The sequence below is a fragment of the Acipenser ruthenus genome, chromosome 1, assembly GCF_902713425.1.
Source record: "Acipenser ruthenus chromosome 1, fAciRut3.2 maternal haplotype, whole genome shotgun sequence".
In the NCBI taxonomy this organism is placed as follows: Eukaryota; Metazoa; Chordata; class Actinopteri; order Acipenseriformes; family Acipenseridae; genus Acipenser; species Acipenser ruthenus.
Window position 1 is genome coordinate 109958662 of NC_081189.1, and position 22338 is coordinate 109980999.

General features: G+C 38.6%; 1 protein-coding gene across 2 annotated transcripts; it reads right to left on the bottom strand.

Annotated features, from left to right (window-relative positions):
• Positions 1–4795: 4795 nt before the first annotated feature.
• Positions 4796–22199, bottom strand: LOC117421215 (ADP/ATP translocase 4-like). 2 transcript variants are annotated; one of them, XM_059033862.1, is made up of 7 exons: positions 21781–22199; positions 20447–20574; positions 17783–17900; positions 11966–12120; positions 10642–10767; positions 8150–8219; positions 4895–5114 (listed from the first exon to the last, which is right to left on the bottom strand). In XM_059033862.1, the coding sequence occupies exons 1-7, from the start codon at positions 21998–22000 to the stop codon at positions 5014–5016; spliced, it is 918 nt and encodes a 305-aa protein (XP_058889845.1). In that variant the 5' UTR covers positions 22001–22199; the 3' UTR covers positions 4895–5013. The 2 variants fall into 2 exon arrangements, with proteins under 2 accessions (XP_033891216.1, XP_058889845.1); XM_034035325.3 differs by lacking the exon at positions 8150–8219 and having other exon boundaries at positions 4796–5114; positions 21781–22192.
• Between the last annotated feature and the right edge of the window lie 139 nt (positions 22200–22338).

A 22338-nucleotide genomic window follows, 5' to 3' on the forward strand; every position in this document is an offset into this window, starting at 1 on the left:
GTTCAATCCCTGGTAGGGGACGCTGCTGCTGTACCCTTGAGCAAGGTACTTTACCTAGATTGCTCCAATAAAAAAACCCAAATGGGTAATTGTATGTAAAAATAATGTGATATCTTGTAACAATTGTAAGTCGCCCTGGATAAGGGCGTCTGCTAAGAAATAAATAATAATACCAATATACACGATAGTGCAGTCACTGAGGTTTACAAATCTTTAGAAATAGTCTAGTACAACTTTCATGATCATTATTATGTGTTGTCATAGAAACCAACAAACAGGTAACAAAATGGGACAGTTTAATACATGATCTTGATCCATGAAGTTATTTGAAAGGAAATCTCTAAATAATACAGGAGTAAAAGATGAGGGTCCTTGTTCATAAAGAGTAGTTCCTTACAAGCTAGCCGCATCCTCCAAAAATCCACCAAGACAGCTTTCGTGGCACTCCTTGTTCCTGTTCATTTTTGCTTTTACCTGTCCAGTCACAGAAGCAAAAGGCCACATACAAACTGTTTAAATCCTCATATCACCAAGCTATATTGCTGGAACTCTTTTTTTCATTTCCTTTTCCCTGGGGAGGTATGATTCATGGCTATTTGGCTTATTAAATGTTTTAAAATGTACATTACACCAATTTCACTGCAGAGCACTGACTTATAAGAATAAAGCACAGTTCAGCAGAATGAGAAACACAACACATCTGTTACAGAAAGCCCAGAAACTGTAGGTCATACAACTAAAGTAATGTTGCAGACTTCTGTTGTAGATATTTCCAAACCTAACATAGCAACAGGGAAGCATTTTAGGACCCTATATTTTCATTTGCTGAAATGTAGTAAAAAGGCTAAAATAAAAAAATAAAAACTTTCCTTACATACAGTATCACCAAGGCCACTAACTAAATATTTGAATTACTGTACATTTGTAAGTACTAATAATATTTTGCTCCAGGACTACGTTTGCTGATTTAAATAATAAAAAAACGTTTCTAATACATATCTTCACTGAAAAGTCCCTGAAGGTACAACACTATAGAGAATTCCTCTCATCCATGTTGGTCAACTTAGAATGCGGTAAACTTACTTTCTAATCAGTGTGTGTGTGTGTGTGTGTGTGTGTGTGTGTGTGTGTGTGTGTGTGTGTGTGTGTGTGTGTGTGTGTGTGTGTGTGTGTGTGTGTGTGTGTGTGTGTGTGTGTGTGTGTGTGTGTGTGTGTGTGTGTGTGTGTGTGTGTGTGTTTTTATATATACAGTGGTGGAATTGGGCTGGAATGCCGTGGTAGGAGTGAAAACACTATGTAACACAATTTTTGTTCCTGGGTAGTAAGTGTTATTTCCTAATTGCTTATGCCTCAAAAGTATAGAAAATGGCTATTATTCCCCACAAACTTTGCTTTTGTGACCAGGACAGTGATATGTTGAAATTTACCTATTTCCAATGAGAAAATGGGCGAATTTGTCTTTTCGTTCACATAAAGTCAGAAAAAAACAACATATGAATCCAAATTAACATGTATTTATACTAAAGTAATACAAAAATGACTACAAAAGATTTAGAAGCGAGTAGTTTTTCGAGATTTACGATTATACTGTAAATCAATTTCATGAATCAGCCCCCAAATGTAGTCTCCCATCATGTTCTCGTTATACTGTCCTTGGTAGCGGCAATCAAAGTCCAGTATATCCTGGTGGAAGCGCTCGCCTTGCTCCTCCGAGTACGCTCCCATGTTCTCCTTGAATTTATCAAGATGAGCATCAAAGATATGGACTTTGAGGGACATCCTACAGCCCATTGTGCCATAGTTCTTCACCAGAGTCTCAACCAGCTCCACATAGTTTTCGGCCTTGTGATTGCCCAGGAAGCCCCGAACCACTGCGACAAAGCTGTTCGAAGCCGCTTTCTCCTTACTAGTGAGCTTCTTGGGGAATTCATTGCACTCCAGGATCTTCTTTATCTGTGGTCCGACGAAGACACCGGCTTTGACCTTTGCCTCAGATAGCTTAGGGAAGAAGTCTTGAAGGTACTTGAAGGCTGCCGACTCCTTATCTAGAGCTCTGACAAATTGTTTCATAAGGCCCAATTTGATGTGCAGTGGTGGCATCAGCACCTTCCGGGGGTCCACCAGTGGCTCCCACTTGACGTTGTTCCTCCCCACAGAGAACTCGGTCCGCTGTGGCCAGTCCCGCCTGTGGTAGTGCACCTTGGTGTCCATGCTGTCCCAAAGGCAAAGATAGCAGAGAAAAAACCGCCTTGGAGACCCATCAGGAATGCCACCATTTTGAAGTCTCCTATGACCTCCCAGCCATACTCATCATACTTCAAGGCGTCCAGCAAGGTCTTGATGCTGTTGTAATCCTCTTTGAGGTGCACCGAGTGAGCCAGGGGAAGAGACGGGTACTTGTTACCATTATGAAGCAGCACAGCTTTGAGGCTCCTGGATGAGCTGTCAATGAAGGGGAGCCACTCATTCTGGTTACAGGCGATTCTGATTGCCTCGAACAGACTGGTCACATTGTGGCAGAAGCAGAGCCCATCTTGACGGGTGAAGAAGCTGGAAAAAGGTTGGTGATGCTTCCTCTGATCTGCGACTTACACACTTTCATCCAACAAGTTCCATTGCTTGAGCCTAGACATCAAAAGCTCGGCATTGGACTTGGTGAGACCAAGATCTCTAATCAAGTCGTTGAGGTATTTTTGGTTGGGGTAGTATGGATTTCTCTCCTCAGCTCCACCTCTGAAATTGTCATCTGGATCTACAACGTCTTACTCGCTCTCTGACTTGCTGCTCTCTTCTAAAGACGGCTGCTCTCTCTCCGGAGGAGTGGGTACGGGGAGCTCATGGCAGTGTGGCACCGGGGCGATGGATGAAGGAAGGTCCGGATACGTGATAGCAGGTGCATTTTTGCCAGTCCGACGTTTGGAAGGGTCCACCATGCAGAAGTAGCAGTTGCTTGAGTGGTCAGTGGGTTCCCGCCAAATTCTTGGATAGCGAACTCTCTTTTCCCCTCTGTACCATCCTACAAAAATACATTTATTTTACCCATGACTAATGTGTAAGAGATTCTCGCAACATTTTTCATATATATTTTTTCAATAACATTGAAAATTGTAAAACATTTTATAATTAAAAACTTTTACAATTTAAAAAATTTTAACAAATTTTATAACATAAAATTCCGAGCAACAATTGTCCATCTTACCTTCCAGAGTTTTTTTGCAGTGCTTGCAGGTGAAATGAGGTGCCCAGGGTTTGTCTTGATCCCCGACAGGCATGCCGAAATATGCCTTGTAGGCCTCACACATCTTAGCAGATGCTTCCACGGAGTACTTTTTCGCTCTTGTCTTGATAAATTGGCCACAGACATAGCAAAATGCGTCTGCCAGATGCTTGCAGCCTCTTGGTGCCATCTCAGAAAAATGCAGATATGTATCCACTTAGGCAGCTGGAACTAAACTGAACTGGTGGGCTTAATGCCCCTGTATTTATACTACTATTTATATTACTGGAAAGTTCTAGAAGTTACTCCAAGTTTACTCAGCACTGAATCTATCTGGAATGTTCTGGAAAATAGGTAAATTTCAAAATATCACTGTCCTGGTCACAAAAGCAAAGTTTGTAGGGAATAATAGCCATTTTCTATACTTTTGAGGCATAAGCAATTAGGAAATAACACTTACTACCCAGGAACCAAAAAAAAAAAATTGTTACACGGTGAAATCAGACCCCGACGGTGTTTCGGAAATAATCGTAGACATGCATTGTGCACAATTACAGTTTAAACCCATGTTTTTACTGTCATTCTTAATTAATCTGTTTGAGGTTTTTTTAAATAACAGCGCACGCTGGTCGACGAAGTGGGTGCTCTTGGAGATGCCCCAGCAAGAGGTTGCCCTCTCAACCAATCACCTGCCAGCAGAACCCACATATAACTCGAGGCAGGTGTTGATCTTTCTTCACAAGAGACCGTTCTTCACAACAGAGAGTCATTTACTAAGAGGTGGGCAAAATCTAATAGTAATCGTCTTAATTTGTGTTAATCAAAGAAAAATCTGAAATAAAGATGTATCACAGACAGCTGTAGAACATCCACAAAAGTTATTTTGCTTTTGTTAAGTACTAAACTCATGACCGATGAAGATAATCAGTTGGCCTCGCAGCGAGTAGTCGAAAGCTGGTATAAAAAATAAATAAATAAATAATTGAATAAAGTTGTATTATTATTGTTTTTACTATTGTTACAATAAATGAATCGGGGCAGTATGGAAAAAATACTTTCTGATGTAATATGTTTAACTGAGTCTATTGTTTAATGCCAATTTCTAGGTTATATGAGTATTAAGTATGAGGTTAATTTATGGTTTCACGTCTTTCTCGGGCGATTTGACATCTGGTACAAAATGAATGAAGCACAAATTACTGTATATCTTTTTCTCTTGACTAAATGACAGAATATATATATATATATATATATATATATATATATATATATATATATATATATATATATATATATATAATGATGTTCTTTCAAAACCATGGTGTTTAATTAAGCAATAGTGCCCGTCGATGATGGCTCTAAACTATCATGAAATGGCACTGAAGCTAATCAGGGGAAGGAAAAATTGATTTATAAAACTTTGGGATCTAAATCAGATGAAAAATCAATGGTAACTTACAGAATCATGAAAGAAAAGTTTACTCCTTGGTGTTATCAAGAGTTTGCATATCTGTAACAAATGCAACAAAGCATAGACCATCTTCAAAAAGTATTTTATTCTTAATGTTCAACGGAGATTTAACAGACAGAATCCCTTTTAAAACCCACTTGCTGCCTAATTATGCAAGTTCTACAATAAAACATTTCATATTCAGTTCGAGATAAAATGTTTATTTTGCCAACCAGCACATTTACTGTATTATTCAGAAGAGGACCTCCCAACATTGATGTTCAGTAACTCTTTGATTTTATCATAAAACACCAGCACTAAGGCACCACCAGTCCCACGCAGGATATTAGAGAAGGCTCCTCGGAAAAAACCTGGAACTCCCTCTTGCTTGTAGATTTTCTTGAAGCAGTGAATTGTTCCTCTGTACTGACGTTCTGCTTCCCCACTCTAAGAGCACAAAAAAACTCAAAGTTAAAGACAGTTTAACCTCCGTTTATGTGGTATATGGCAGCTGTCATCACAGTTTGTGTCATATCTGGGATGCAACTAAAAACAAATGACCAAAACTTTGAAATGCACATGGGAGTCAGAATACTAAAGGTTAGTACCTTCTATTTTCGTCTCTATTTTCAAAAGGTTGAAAAATCTGAAATTTTCCAGTTAACGTTAATTTGAGATTTTCAAAAGGTCAAGAACATAGATACGTTTTTAGACAACTTTCATTTTGAGTAATTGTGCACTTTACATAACTGTTGACCTAATTTCAAAGATATTTATCTGTTTTTTCTCAATTTTCCATTTGAGAATTCTCATTATGTGAGATGCCGATGCAGGACAAGATTTTATTTTATTTAGTTTTTTTGGCTACTATATCAATGTTGTAGCGTTTTGGTTTAAAGGGCTGTAAATTATGGTTTGATTAGACACAGCAATAAAACGCGTTTTGTTCTCAAGTTTGTTTTTTGTTTTGTTTTTTAATCTGAATGAATGTGTTTAGTCAAGTGTTACAACTCATATTCTCAAAGGAAATATTACAATGAGCAACGTAGAACCACGTGTTATTTTTTTGTTATTAACTGACCTGATGGATTCATGGTAATACAACAGGCAGTGTGTGAAATAACTGAAGGCACCGGCGGCATTTGCCGCAGTGTCCAAGCTGCTTGCCGCAATGCCTTTCAAATAAAAAAAAAAAACAGGGCAAAAGATGCCTGTACGCCCATCTGGCATTGCTGCTGGTGTCCGTCAACACCAGCACATCTGATCTACAACCCATTCACAAACTTGCTCAGCATCAGCTGGCCCGTTCTCACAGTTTAATTCTGTCTGATCTCGTCCCTCGAGAAAATGACTCATTATTATAATGTATTATTGTTGCCATATTGTTTATTGTGCACCTCCCAGCACTAAGCTACGAGAAAGACTTACTGTACCATTGGTTAATGAAGGGCAAACAGAGGGAGGGACGCTGTTAGACTGAGCTCAATATGACCGCGCTTCCAGGAATATTCAATACACACATGTTCACTGGCAGTGTCACTGTGTGATGTTTCCATCCGTGAGCCCTGTGCCAACTCAAAAACGTTTAAAAAGAAAGAAGGAAGAAGAGCTGTCTAAAGTGGCAGCGAAGAAATGGATGCACAACAATTTGTCCCCGAGAATAATAATAATATTAATGTGAACTTACAGTTGTCAAGTACTGCAGAAAGGACGAGATTAGACAAAATTAAATTGAATTTTGACAGAACAGGCTTAAAATTGCAATACTTTAAAATGCAACGGGACAATACACGTTCTAACTCCTTTCATGTCTAGTGTGCATAAATTGCTAATTGCATATATACATTTCAATGACCGTTGCTGTTTTGCAATTCGGTGTTATTCCCCCCAAAACACCAACGCTAAAAATGAACACAAAATAGGAAGATAATTATTAGTTTTGCTCAAATTCTTACACCAGAAAAAAAGTTTATGTTGTTTTTAAATTTTTTCTACCATTATAATTTTACAATGGAAAAGTGACCTATATTTTATTTTTATAACAATTAGTGTGTGAATCACTCAGAAAACATTGATTTGTATTTGTTTGAATTAAAATTTCATCAACATAACAGGCTCTCTGTATTTCTTTTTTGTTGTTTTATGAATGAGTATGAAATCTCATCGATTACTGTAATTCCCTCCTCCTTGGCCTCCCCTCCTACACTTTTACACCATTACAACAAATTCAAAATGCCTCTGCCTGTATCATATTGAACCTCCCCTGCTCCTTCCACACCTCCCCTCTCCTCCTCCAGCTACACTGGCTCCCTGTCTATTATCGTTGCCTGTTCAATTCCTTACCCTTGTGTATAAATCTCTCCATGGTCTTGCCTCACCTTATCTGGCTGCACTGATCACCTACTCTGTTCCTCCACGTCCTTTACGCTCCCAATCCCTATTGTCCCTCTCTGTCCCACCCTCACCCTGTGCCCAATCCCGTTTCCGTACCTTTTCCCTTCTTGCTCCCCTTCATTGGAATAGACTCCCACTGAACATAAAATAGTCACCACACTGCGTAGTTTCCGCTCCTCCCTCAAAACGCATCTCTTCTGCCTTGCCCATACTAATACTCCTGGCCCCAGACCTCCTGCTATGACCCTGCTTGCCTGACCTTGACTTAGCCTCTGGCCCTCTGCTTTCATACTAGCAACTAATCTGTATCTCTCCACCCTAGCCCAATAACTTGCATTCTTTCTTTACCCAGTATTCTTGATTGTACCATCTTGTCTAACTTTGTAAAGCGCCTTGGTTAAAGGCGCTATAAAAATGTAAATAAATAAATAAAATTGTTTTTTTGCCCCCTAGAACTGCCTTGGTGCCCCTGAATCTTCACACCCAACGGAGGCAACATTGCCTTGCCCTTCATGACCTTAACTTCATTCCCTGAGCAGGTATACTAGGAAACATTGAAAGTGGGGCTTAGTTTTGTTAAAAATCTACTCTCAAGTTGATGTTCTGGTCGAGATCTAAGTAGATAATGATGTAATAAAACAAGTTTATTCAAAGCCAAATTAGATATGCAGAATCTGAGTATTTTCAACTTAATTTGAGATTTTCAAAAGCAAACTCGAGAGTGGAGTATACTCAAATACTATTTCACTGGGCGTGAGCTGGGGTGAAGGATAAGGCAGAAGAAGCAGCAAGGAGCAGTTAGTAGGACAGAATGTGGTCACTGACTGAGGGCGACGATGCCGCACATCCCAGGGGCAGAGGACCCTGCAACCGAAACGGGATAGAAAAGATGGTCACTGACTGAGGGCGACGATTCCGACACATCTCAGGGGCGAAAGGACCCAGCGACCGAAGACAGGATAGAAAAGAGGTCACTGACTGAGGGCTACGATGCCGCACATCCCAGGGGCGGAGGACCCAGCAACCGAAAACACATATGAGGGTTATGACTTGGAAAGCCGCCCCTCGAGAGGAGATGAGAGAGGTACCCAGCATCTGAGGCTTCTGTAAGGGGCGCTCATAAAACCCAATTGGCCGAGATGTCATGCTGCCTGGGACCTGAAAATAAGGACAAAGCATAAAGGTTAGTATAGGACTCAGCACGAGTGACCACGTCCTGAAGAGAGGCAGAATAGAACAGAGCCTCGAGTGAGATAAGATGAGCGCAGGAGCTGCGACAGGACAGAGTTTGGCCGGGGGTCCGCTCTGACTCATGTGGTGAGAACCCCCCTGAAGGTAAGGGAGGCGGATGCCTAGCCCTGAGGTCGGGGAAGTGAGACTCACTTTCCCCCCAGAGACGACCGATGCGAAGGCATGTAAGAAGGTGGAGGAGGGGAGGAGGAGGAAAACGAAACACTAGACAGAAAAGGTGCAGGTGATCAGGTCTTAAATAGTAAATAGATGCTAATTAACTGGAGATTAGAAAATTAAAAGATTAGAAGATTAGAGGCCCCCAGCTCCACGCCCCCTGAACCTCGCAAGCTAACATTTAAAGACAGCACTTCGTCTCCTGATTCAAAATAGTGTCCAATGTTAGTTTTTATATTATTCACATCCTTTTAAAATTTCAGAACAGTTTAATTTAAAGGTGTACTTTCTTATAAAATTAACATTTAACTGGTTTTGTTATCAAAATGATTATATGTCTAGAATTATTTTTATATTATTTTTTAGGGCTGCAATGAAGGTTAGAACTTTTGATTGGTACTAATTTGCATGTCACCATAACTACTTGTTTATATTTGATTGAAATTCCTATAATTTTACAGATAATCCATAGACATGGAATAAAACATTCATATGTAGTTTAAAAATATGTTATATAGAATAGTAATTGTGTTTTTATAATTTAAATAAAATAAAAAAATACACGTTTATTTATACGTAATTGATGCTGCTTGCAATATATACAGTAAGCTTGCATTGCAACAGCACCTTACTGCGGCCAATTCAAAGAACTGCAGCGGACTTAGGCAAAGCAAAACTTTATTTAACAGTCACCATTCCCAGCAGGTTATCAGTCACAGTCACGTTTTACTACATTAATACTACAATACTACAAACGGGCAAATGAACGTTTCTACATATTGTGGCAGCGGTGGAAAAAAGAAACACACCAAAGGCAGTTTTGGTGCCAAAATAGTAGTAACAACAACAACTGTATTTCTTCCTTAAGAAATTAATGCTCTGAGAAATGAGATGGGGGGCTGGTAGTGATACGTGTACCAGGTGTCCTGGCGTGGCTCACCCTCTGCCTCTTGCTCTCTTTCGACAAGTTTCCCCCAAGGCTCAGTCCTGGGACCCCTCCTGTTTTCTCTCTACACCCACTCTCTGGGTCCACTCATCTCCTCCCATGGCTTCTCGTGTCATTTCTATGTTGATGATGCTCAGGTCTTCTTCTCCTTTCCCCCCCACCGCTGATCTCTCTATCTCTATTCCACTTGAATCCACCATCCTCTCTTCCTCCTCATCCATCAAGAACCTCGGTGTCACCCTCGACCCCTCCCTCTCCTACTCTCAGCACATCACTACTCAGCAACATATGCAGAATTCGCCCCTTCCTCACCGACTACTCCACGCAGCTCCTAGTTCAGGCCCTGCTACTGTCCTGCCTTGATTACTGCAACTCCCTCCTGGCCGAATTGTTCAAATTCTCTTCTGTTTGGCCAAGGCAATTCTTGTAACAACAACTGTAACTGTAAGTCACCCTGGATAAGGGTGTCTGCTAAGAAATTATTATTAATAATAATAATAATAATAATAATAATAATAATAATAATAATAATAATAATAATAATAATAATATGAACTTAGTGATCCCAGAGATTGGTTGTGCCTCCATGATACGGGTCGCTTGCACAGTTTGCATTCAACTTTTTTTGGTAGTATGGACATTTAACAAAAAAACCCCAAACAGCAGAGGGTTTGAGACATTTCTTTCAATACAGCTTACACTATACAACACTTTGCTGTCGAGATGGCGAATGAAGAAATTAAAGTTCTGCCTCTGGATAACACGGGCTGGGGGGGAGGTGCTCAGTTTTCGAAATGATTAGTGTTGGTGTTTCAAATTTATTCTATCACAGTACCACAGCACTTCTCTTACACTGTCTTGTACACTTGTTATTCAGTACATATTTTACTGAAGCACTACAACCGCTATAGGTACCCCCCCCCCCCCCCCCATTGTCAAATGGTTTCTGTTAACAATTTACCTTCGAACCTTTGAGCCTTTGAACACAGCCCTATTATTTTTTTTTCACATTTGCATTTCATCTGATTAGCTGGCAACACGTTGACAATTCTTTTCTGCATTCTGGTGGATACACATCGTCATTGAAGGCTGTTTAAGTCGGAGAAGAGGGCATTGGGGTGATCAGAATGTTTTGGGGGGTTTTCCCCTCCCAAACTAACTTTACTTATGCCACATCCCAACCATCCCCAATATTTGAGGGCACCAAAGTATATGAATTTGACATACTTGCATCATCATTCTCCTCCTGACCGTGTCAAAGGGATAGGACAGAATCCCAGAGAATGTCGTCACTATCTGAGCGATGAGGAAGGACACAATGAATGGGGTGCTCTTTGGGTTTGGCAGAATTCCCTGCAGAAAAGGAGGTCAATACAAATATTGTATCTAAAAAGAACAAAAAGCAATGCACAATACAGCATGTTCTATTGATTGTGACACATGACACCAAATGCTATTTTGTTTTTTCAATACTATAAATTCAATAGTTACTGCTCCTTGTGCATTGTCTTTTCACAATACGTCTGGGTTATATGTATTTGTTTATTTTTAATATGTGAATGGTGAAGAATAATACCACTGGCAGGTGGTGCCTGTAGAAGTGAAGGATCTAAAACAAAATCCTGCTAGCCTTCTAGAAATAAGTAGACTCTATAATAAACATTATATATTTAGTAAGTAAAAATAATGAATCTGTGTTTTTTAATTAAAAAACTAACTTTGTTGTATAAACCGTAAGGTCAATTATGATTAAACTACTTAGATTACTGTAGTTATTTTCTTGTTATTGGAATATCTGGGGTGTATAGCGGCTATCTCAGTTTTACACTTCTTTCATCTTAAAAATCTATTAATCTGTTTATTCAATTTTATGACATTTTCGAAGGTCTTTTCAGCACAAGCTGTTGATAGTATCAGAACCTGTTTTTTTTATGGAGGCGCCTCTCTGCAGGTGCATACAGTGGATGAAGGTCATGGTGACAGCTCTTATTCTGTGGTGTGAGATGTTTTGAAACAGTAAGCTGTATTTCTCCACAGGAGAACCAACTATACCAGACAGAGGAAGGTTGGCAAACATATCCTTCACCATCAAGAAAGGATGGGTAAAACTACATCTCATAGTCTGACTTCAGTTAAATATTTACTTTGTATTCAAAATTGGCATGTGCATTTAGCTGTTTACTGAAATGCCTATGGAAGTTCATTATGTTGCTAGATACGATATAACTTTTAAACTAAGTGCGTGATCCCAAGTGAGTTATATCCTGTACCATTTTTACCATAACAAAAAGACATAATTACTATGTTCTGTAAATTGTTGTAAATAAAAGCCAAAAATATATATTTTTAATGTCTCAGATTTTACATGAAGTCTTTCTATTTGTTCATTGACCATCATGACTTACACAGAAGCATAACAAATTTATTGATGTGAATGACAAATCTTTTTGAACACCTACTACTGAGCATTCAGCTCATTTTGTTAACATATTTAAAGCTATTACAATCAACGCTACTTAATGCAGAACAATTATGAATTGAAGAGAAATACCTTGGCTGTATCGTAGCATCCAAAGTAAGAAGCACGATACACAATGATGCCCTGCACAGAGACCCCAAATCCCTGGTACAGACCCATGGGCCCGTCGCTTTTTGCAATCTTGACAATGCAGTCCAGTAGGCCATGGAACTGCCGCTCCGCAGGTCCTGAAAAAGAACTGTGTCATTGTCCTAATCCTAAAAGAAGACTTTCTATTAGGTCAGGCCTCTTGGAGCTTACTCTTAGAGCTTACTTTCGCTTTGTGGCCATTTTACCATGAAGGACAGTTTTTTTTTTCAGTCCTGTTGTATTCCTGTCTCCTTAATTCAGTATTTCTTTTTTTATCTGAGCCCACTTTAATGACGAGACATAAAAAATATATAGGTGCAGCAACTCCACTGGGATTAAAAAAAATAAAAACGTAGCAAGGTATTATTGGCAGACTTTCAATCAAAATACAAATTCACAAATCACAGTTGAGAAATTATCTATCTGGAGGCGGGATGCAGAGTGAGCGCTCTCGCAATAGGTCAGTGTTAAGGTCATGTGATTGCTCTGCTGGGAGATGTGATACTAAAGGCGTAATTTCGTCAGACCGAACAGACCGAAGAGAACTGGACAACCTGATTTGGTGAAACCGTTCCACCTTCCTGTCGTGGAATGTGTTCTGTTTGTTCGGTTGAACAGCCCGGTCTGCTCGAGGCGCAGTTCCACACGGTGAAACATGGCGCAGCCCCGCAGGTACAGCTATGGACAAAAGCTTTACATCACCTACATTTTTATTTTTGGATTGAGACATGATTAAAAAATATAAATAAATAATAGATTAACATAATCTAGATGTTTTATTTACATCATGTAATCAAAGTCTACCGGAAGCCTTACTAGTTGCACAGTAGTATAAGGCATGTTGGACTTCAAAATGTCACATTTTTTAATTGTTGTCAGTTTTTCGTTAAGTATGGAAAACTACAAAGTGGTATGTAATTCAATATGTTAACATTCCACAGGCTTCATTCAACTATGAAGCAAAATGATTTAATTATTTAGGGAGATGCAAAATTTTGGCCATAGCTGTACTGCTAATTCACTGTATTCTAATAGATAAATTACAGCTGTACATGCAATACTGGCAAAATACAATAGCCTCGATTTACGATGGTCTGTACTGTATAGCGATCATTTTTTTATGTATTTGACCCATAATATGAATGTTATAGTTTATCATATATGATATAACTATTGCTTGGAACGTTCTGTCTAAAAAAAGTCATCACAATGCACAAACAGCATCCCCAAATCGCTGTATGCCGTGATGCAAGAACAGAAATGGAACTAAATGATTTCGTGAAACGGCTACAACCTGTTCTTATTCCACATCGAACAAGCAGAACGTGTCGGAGTCGGTCTGCCTCATGAAATTCCGCCTTAAGTAACCGATGGTCAAAATTCAGTATTTAAAAAAAAAAAAATGCATTTCGGTTATTAATTTGGAAATTATGTTTTTGCTCATGAGTTGTAAGAAATGCATTTGTACTGCGGGCTAGGCTTTGAGATGCACGTGTGTTTTTTTTTTACTGGAAACATTTTCATACTAACTTTTTTACTTGATAACAGTAGTTTAAAAATCCAATTGATGCCTATGATTAATATGTTTTGTGACTAATTTGAAGCTATTCATATTTTTCAATATTAACTAAATCGAGTTATTAATCAAAGTATGTTAATCTAGCAGTGGTTTCCTTTATTTTATTATTACCCTTTCTAGAATGTTATCCTAGTGAAATTGGGGAAGGAAAAGGAAAGTAGTTTAGTTTTAGAGTATGCTCAACTACAGATTGAATTGCACACTGTGGATAAAGAGTCTCCCTGCTGGCCTGAAATAGAGTTCTCAATTCCTATTGATTGAAGGAGTAGACTGTCACCTAGCTACTAACTAAAGCAAAAAAAGGGGGTGGGAGATGAGACACTGTATAAAAATAGCAGCAAAAACAACTAATGATGCACACATGAAGAGTAAAAATATGGTACTTTCTTGTTAGTTTAATGATGTAATATATCTATACAGTGCCTTGCATAAGTATTCACCCCCCTTGGACTTTACCACATTTTGTAGTGTTACAACCTGGAATTAAAATGGATTTAATTGGGATTTTTACCATTTGATTTACACAACATACTTAACACTTTGAAGGTGCAAAGTATTTTTTATTGTGACACAAAAGTTAATTAAACAAAAAAAAAAGACATTTGTTGGTTGCATAAGTATTCACCCCCCTGAGTCAATACTTGGTAGAAGCACCTTTGGCAGCAATTACAGCTGTGAGTCTTTTTGGGTAAGTATGTACCAGCTTTGCACATCTGGATCCTGCAATTTTTGCCCATTCTTCTTGGCAAAATTGCTCAAGCTCTGTCAAGTTGGATGGGAACCATTGGTGAACAGCAATTTTCAAGTCTTGCCACAGATTCTCAATCGGATTGAGGTCTGGGCTTTGACTGGACCATTCTAAGACATTCAGGTTCTTGTTTTTAAACCACTCCAGTGTAGCTTTGTCTGTGTGTTTAGGGTCATTGTCCTGCTGAAAGGTGAACCTCCGCCCCAGTCCCAGGTCTCTTGCAGACTGAAACAGGTTTTCCTCTAGAATTTCCCTGTATTTGGCTCCATCCCATCTTGCCCTCAATCCTGACCAGTTTCCCAGTCCCTGCTGATGAAAAGCATCCCCATAACATGATGCTGCCACCACCATGCTTCACTGTGGGGATGGTGTTCTCAGGGTGATGAGCAGTGTTGGCTTTTGCTCCACACATAGCGTTTTGCGCTAAGGCCAAAAAGTTCAATTTTGGTCTCATCAGACCAGAGAACCTTTTTCCACATGTTTGCTGTGTCTCCCACGTGCCTTTTGGCAAAATCCAAACAGGATTTGAAATGGGTTTTTTTCAGCAATGGCTTTCTTCTCGCCACTCTTCCATAAAGCTCAGCTTTGTGGAGCGTCCGGGTTATAGTTGTCCCATGGACGGTTTCTCCCATCTCAGCTGTGGATCTCTCCAGCTCCTTCAGAGTTACCATTGGCCTCTTGGTTGCTTCTCTGACTAATGCCCTCCTTACCTGGTCACTGAGTTTTGGTGGACGGCCTTCTCTAGGCAGAGTCGCGGTTGTGTCATATTCTTTCCATTTCTTAATAATGGATTTAACGGTGCTCCGGGGATGTTCAAAGTTTGGGATATTTTTTTATAACCCAACCCTGATTGGTGCTTCTCCAGAAATTTATCCCAGACTTGTTTTGATAGCTCCTTGGTCTTCATGATGCTGTTTGTTTAGATATGCTCTCTAACAAACTCTGAGGCCTTCCAGAAACAGGTGTATTTAATCTGAGATCATGTGACACTTTAATTGCACACAGGTGGACTCCATTCAACTAATTATGTGACTTCTGAAGGCAATTGGTTGCACCAGAGCTTATTTAGCGGTGTCACAGCAAAGGGGGTGAATACTTGTGCAATCAAGACTTTGCAGTTTTTTATTTGTAAATAATTTTGAAAAATATGTAGATTTTTTTCCCCACTTCGACATTATGGACTATTTTGTGTAGATCAGTGACAAAAAATCCTAATTAAATCAATTTTAATTCCTGGTTGTAACACTACAAAATGTGGAAAAGTCCAAGGGGGGTGAATACTTATGAAAGGCACTGTATATATATATATATATATATATATATATATATATATATATATATATATATATATATATATATATATATATATATATATATACAGTGCCTTGCAAAAGTATTCAGACCCCTGACCAATTCTCTCATATTACTGAATTACAAATGGTACATTGAAATTTCGTTCTGTTTGATATTTTATTTTAAAACACTGAAACTCAAAATCAATTATTGTAAGGTGACATTTGGTTTTATGTTGGGAAATAATTTTAAGAAAAATAAAAAACGGAAATATCTTGCTTGCATAAGTATTCAACCCCTGTGCTGTGGAAGCTCCAAGTTTACACCGATTAAAGAAATTGCCCTAACGAAGACACAATTACCTTACCATTGGCCTCCACCTGTGAACCATTAAAGTTGCTGTCAGATTTTCTGGATAAAACCCCCACTGTTGAAGGATCATTTGTCAGGCTGTGAATCTGAAGGAAAATGAAGACCAAAGAGCATTCTACAGAAGTTAGAGATAAAGTAATACAAATGCATAGATTAGGGAAAGGTGTTTGGATATCCCAGTGAGCACAGTTGGATCAATAATCAGGAAGTGGAAGCTGCATCACACCACCCAGGCACTGCCAAGAAAAGGCCGTCCCTCAAAACTCAGCGCTCAAACAAGAAGGAGACTTGTGAGAGAAGCCACAGAGAGGCCAACAATCACTTTGAAGGAGCTACAAAGTTCAGTGGCTGGGAGTGGAGTAAAGGTGCACCAGTCAACCATATCAAGAGCTCTGGTGGTGGCAGCATCATGCTGTGGGGATGCTTCTCATCAGCAGGGACTGGGCATCTTGTTAAAATTGAAGGAAGAATGGATGGAGCAAAATACAGGGAAATACTGCAAGAGAACCTGCTTCAGTCCGCTAAAAAACTGAAGCTTGGGAGGAAATTCACCTTTCAGCAGGACAATGATCCCAATCACAAGGCCAAAGCAACATTGGAGTGGCTCAAGAACAAAAAGTTGAATGTCCTACAGTGGCCCAGTCAAAGTCCTGATCTCAATCCCAATTGAGAATCTGTGGCACTGTCACAAAGACGGCCAGAGTGGGTGGCGTCAGACCAGAAAAGGAATACACAGAGACGGTGATGGTGATGAGAAATGCTGAGTGCAATGGCTGCACTCAGCGTTTAATGACAAAATAAAAGGTTTAAACAGAAAACACGGGACACGGCACTTGCGCCAAAATAAATAGACAAACGAAACGAACTAAACAGTGCACAGACAGACGAACAAAACACGGTGAGCAGATACAACTAATTTACGTTCTTACTTTGTTTTATTTTCTCCTTCTCTCTCTCCCGTTCTCCACTCACCGAACACCAACCCCCACTGAATGAAAATGTGCATCTATATATACTGTTGTGCTGGGATTCAATTACTAATTAATTCTTCACTTGAATCCCAGCACGTGAATTAATTCTGTGCAACCCCGTGCTCGCATATTATATTTTAAATGCACGTGCGTGATGTGCAATCCCGTGCCTAAATACAAATATACAATTTAAACACACGTGAAACACAGACCTGTTTATATCCCGTGTACCAATCTATACACCAACATTAACATACGCACGCATACATACAAATGCACACAGGGACGGGGCACATTGCCACAGGCACTATTTGAAAATTGCGGTCCACAAGCGTCGTCCAACCAACCTGAATAACCTGGAGCAAATCTGCCAAGAAGAATGGGCCAAAATCACTCCGACACTGTGTGCAAAGCTGGTACATACTTACCCCAAAAGACTTAAAGCTGTTATTGCAGCGAAAGGTGGCTCTACCAAATATTAATGTGTGGGGGTTGAAAACTTATGCAAGCAAAATATTTCAGTTTTTTATTTTTCTTAAAAATAATCCCCAACATAAAACCAATGTCACCTTACAATAATTGATTTTGAGTTTCAGTGTTTTAAAATAAAATATCAAACAGAATGAAATTTCAATGTACCATTTGTAATTCAGTAATATGAGAGAATTGGTCAGGGGTCTGAATACTTTTGCAAGGCACTGTATATATATATATATATATATATATATATATATATATATATATATATATATATATATAACACAAGTAGATAGACAATGTGGATTGATGATACTCACCTCTTCCAATATCAGCCCCTAAACGAGTTCTTGCAAAGTCCAATGGATACACAAAACACAGTGATGTGGCACCAGCAGCTCCTCCAGAAGCTAAATTTGCTAAAAAATACCTCCAGAACTACAAACAAGCAAAAAAAGAAAAACAATTATTCTTCTACATATGTGAAAAATCATTACAGAACCTGTACAAAATGAACTATGTACTGTACTATAATATTGTTACCCTTTTCCAAGCTGTTTGGGATGTGCAATTATCTGTACTGTGAATGAACTTCAGTAATAAATGTAGCCTGTTTAAAGATTAAGCTCTTCTCACATTTTAAAACTAATAATGTTTTAAGTGACAGATTTAAATTAAATACATTCTATGTTCAACAAAAAAATCATTGTAATCTTTTATAGAGAGAACATTAAAATACAGACAGGCTCAAATTTGTTGGTACCCTTACAGCTCATTGAAATAATGCTTCATTCCTCCTGAAAAGTGATGAAATTAAAAGCTATTTTATCATGTATACTTGCATGCCTTTGGTATGTCATAGAATAAAGCAAAGAAGCTGTGAAAATAGATTAATTATTGCTTATTCTACAAAGATATTCTAAAATGGCCTGGACACATTTTTTGGTACCCCTTAGAAAAGATAATAAATAATTGGATTATAGTGATATTTCAAACTAATTAGTTTCTTTAATTAGTATCACACATGTCTCCAATCTTGTAATCAGTCATTCAGCCTATTTAAATGGAGAAAAGTAGTCACTGTGCTGTTTGGTATCATTGTGTGCACCACACTGAACATGGACCAGAGAAAGCAAAGGAGAGAGTTGTCTGAGGAGATCAGAAAGAAAATAATAGACAAGCATGGTAAAGGTAAAGGCTACAAGACCATCTCCAAGCAGCTTGATGTTCCTGTGACAACAGTTGCAAATATTATTAAGAAGTTTAAGGTCCATGGAACTGTAGCCAACCTCCCTGGGCGCGGCCGCAAGAGGAAAATCGACCCCAGAGTGAACAGAAGGATAGTGCGAATGGTAGAAAAAGAACCAAGGATAACTGCCAAAGAGATACAAGCTGAACTCCAAGGTAAAGGTACGTCAGTTTCTGATCGCACCATCCGTCACTTTTTGAGCGAAAGTGGGCTCCATGGAAGAAGACCCAGGAGGACTCCACTTTTGAAAGAAAAACATAAAAAAGCCAGACTGGAATTTGCTAAAATGCATATTGACAAGCCACAATCCTTCTGGGAGAATGTCCTTTGGACAGATGAGTCAAAACTGGAGCTTTTTGGCAAGTCACATCAGCTCTATGTTCACAGACGAAAAAATGAAGCTTTCAAAGAAAAGAACACCATACCTACAGTGAAACATGGAGGAGGCTCGGTTATGTTTTGGGTTTGCTTTGCTGCGTCTGGCACAGGGTGCCTTGAATCTGTGCAGGGCACAATGAAATCTCAAGACTATCAAGGCATTCGGGAGCAAAACGTACTGCCCAGTGTCAGAAAGCTCTGTCTCAGTCGCAGGTCATGGGTCCTCCAACAGGATAATGACCCAAAACACACAGCTAAAAGCACCCAAGAATGGAAAAGAACAAAACATTGGACTATTCTGAAGTGGCCATCTATGAGTCCTGATCTGAATCCTATCGAACATCTATGGAAAGAGCTGAAACTTGCAGTCTGGAGAAGGCACCCATCAAACCTGAGACAACTGGAGCAGTTTGCTCAGGAAGAGTGGGCCAAACTACCTGTTAACAGGTGCAGAAGTCTCATTGAGAGCTACAGAAAACGTTTGATTGCAGTGATTGCCTCTAAAGGTTGTGCAACAAAATATTAGGTTAGCGGTCCCATCATTTTTGTCCATGCCATTTTCATTTGTTTTATTATTTACAATATTATGTTGAATAAAAAATCAAAAGCAAAGTCAGATTTCTATTAAATATGGAATAAACAATGGTGGATGCCAATTACTTTTGTCAGTTTCAAGTTATTTCAGAGAAAATTGTGCATTCTTCGTTTTTTGTGGAGGGGTACCAACAAATTTGAGCACGTCTGTATGTGTTTCCCTATATTCTAACCTAAGCATAATCTTCAATACTGAACCTATATGTTCCCCAAGTTCCCATCAAGAAAAATGAATACAATCATTTGTAGTCTGTTAATGTATCTTAAATCACCAAAAATATCATGATTTACATATTGTGCTTTTGTTTTTTTTACATGAATGCTTTCTTTACTTTTTTCTTAATTAGTTGATGGAATGGAATGTGACCCAACTCCTTCATAGAGAGGTAGTATTCCACATTTTCAGTTTTTATCTTTAAAAATATTCCCGGGAATTTTTCTTTGTTTATTTAACATATATTTAAATATGGATAATATGGCCTTAAATATATTAACCACCAGCCTATTCAGTATTACTTATTTCTTAGCAGATGCCCTTATCCAGGGAAACTTACAATTGTTACAAGATATCACATTATTTTTACATACAATTACCCATTTATACAGTTGTGTTTGTACTGGAGCAATCTAGGTAAAGTACCTTGCTCAAGGGTAGAGCTGCAGTGTCCTCCACCTGGGATTGAACCCACAACCCTCTGGTCAAGAGTCCAGAGCCCTAACCACTACTCCACACTGCTGCCAGACTGCTGTATACACAATGTACCTGTTTATCTTTGTTGACTCCTGACATAAAAATCTGTTTATACTTGTCCTTGAAGGCAAAGTTCAGAGCTTGCGTTGGAAAGTATCGAATAACGTTGGCTAGGTTACCACGCCAGAAACTGATAAATCCTACAATGAAAAAAAGGACAATGTAAAAGCAATAATCATTATTAATACATTCTGGTCGCATTCAATGTGCCCAGACATGAATAAGAACTACAACTCTGTTATCCATCATTAGTTACCAACAATTTACACCACTGCTAAATTATTCACATCACTATATATCAACGTCTATCAATCAATACCGATGTAATAACGGTTAATGTAATATAATTATAACGGAGGGGTTATTAACATCAGTAGTTTAAATAGTAACTAATAATACAATATATAGTATATGTACACTCCTGCTGTGTACCTATGTGATACAGCATCGGTGTGCAAATGTTAGGTCAGTTACTTCGTGCCTTACAGTGTAAGTTACACGCAGGTAAAATACTTAAAAACACCAGCACGTTGTCCCAATAGCGTAGAGACCACTAACAGGTACCACTAGTATGAGTATCCTGATTGTGTGTGTGTGTGTGTGTGTGTGTATATATATATATATATATATATATATATATATATATATATATATTCTACCTTTACATATATTCTATATATATATATATATATATATATATATATATATATATATATATATATATATATATTCTACCTTTACATATATTCTATATATATTCTACATTTTTAAGTGCGTGAAATATCCCTTTCTTTTATATATATATATATATATATATATATATATATATATATATATATTGACCTTTGCATTAATTGAATTAACAATTCATTTGTCAAACTGTTTTTACTATATAATTACGTCATATGCTTGCTGCTGTAAACGTATTTAAACGTGTTTAAAGGTGCGTGCAAATCCACGTTTTCATGTTTTAAACCGTATGTTCTTAGAACTGTCTGTATAGTTAAAACTTGATTTGTCAATTAATCATAGAATATATTTATAAACCAAACTTACTGGCGCGGTTGACTACATATGTCAAACTAAACCAATGTCACTGGAAAGTCGCTTCTAACTCAACTGTGTTGTGTGAGGTTACCGAAATGTAGTATGTCGTGTAAATACCAAAAATAAAAACTAAATCACAAATAAACTGCAGTACCAGTATCACGTGACCATTTAAACGAAGGTAATCACCGACTGAAGCCATGTGTCATGCTGTTAGATGGCGATAACGAATGCATGAGTAAATACCATGTCTATCAAATGTTCAACAATTAACCTTGTCCTCGACTCATGAGTCCTACCTTGCTCCTTTGGTATCCTGACAAAGCAGTCGACAATACCCTTGTAGCGGTTCTCGGGCCGGATTTGTTTGGAGGAGGCCTGGACTTGCAGCAGCAGTTTCACCCGCTCAATCGGCGCCACGGCCGTCTTGGAGATAGCGGCGGCTATCCCTCCAGCCAGCAGATCAGTCCCGAAAGAGACCAAGAAGTCGTGCCTTTCCCCCTTCCCATGAGAAGCCATGACACGTATTTTTTTTAAAATACGCCCTCTTTTATATTGAACCCAAGCGAAGAAGACCCTAGTTCTTCAACCGCTTTCAACCGTTGCAACAACGCAGACCAGTGACGTGCTCAGGGAACACTATCAATGTGGTCTGTGATAAAAAGATATAGACACCCAATGAGAGGTCTATGCTTTTTGACCTCAAATAAAGCATGTTCCATTAATCGTGTTTTATGTATAATATATTTTATATATACAGTAACTATATTGTATGAGAAAATAGTGAAAAAACGTGGTCCTGTGTTTCACACAAACTACATGTCCCATCATCCTACATATCACGCAATGTTTATTTA

Excerpts from the sequence above, each read along its gene's own strand:
- LOC117421215 (XM_034035325.3), bottom strand. The coding sequence starts at position 22,000 with ATGGCTTCTCATGGGAAGGGGGAAAGGCACGACTTCTTGGTCTCTTTC. Across the intron at positions 12,121-17,782 it reads AGGGGCTGATATTGGAAGAG|GACCTGCGGAGCGGCAGTTC; the intron begins GTGAGTATCATC and ends GTTCTTTTTCAG. Across the intron at positions 5,115-10,641 it reads GGAGGAGAATGATGATGCAA|AGTGGGGAAGCAGAACGTCA; the intron begins GTATGTCAAATT and ends TTGTGCTCTTAG.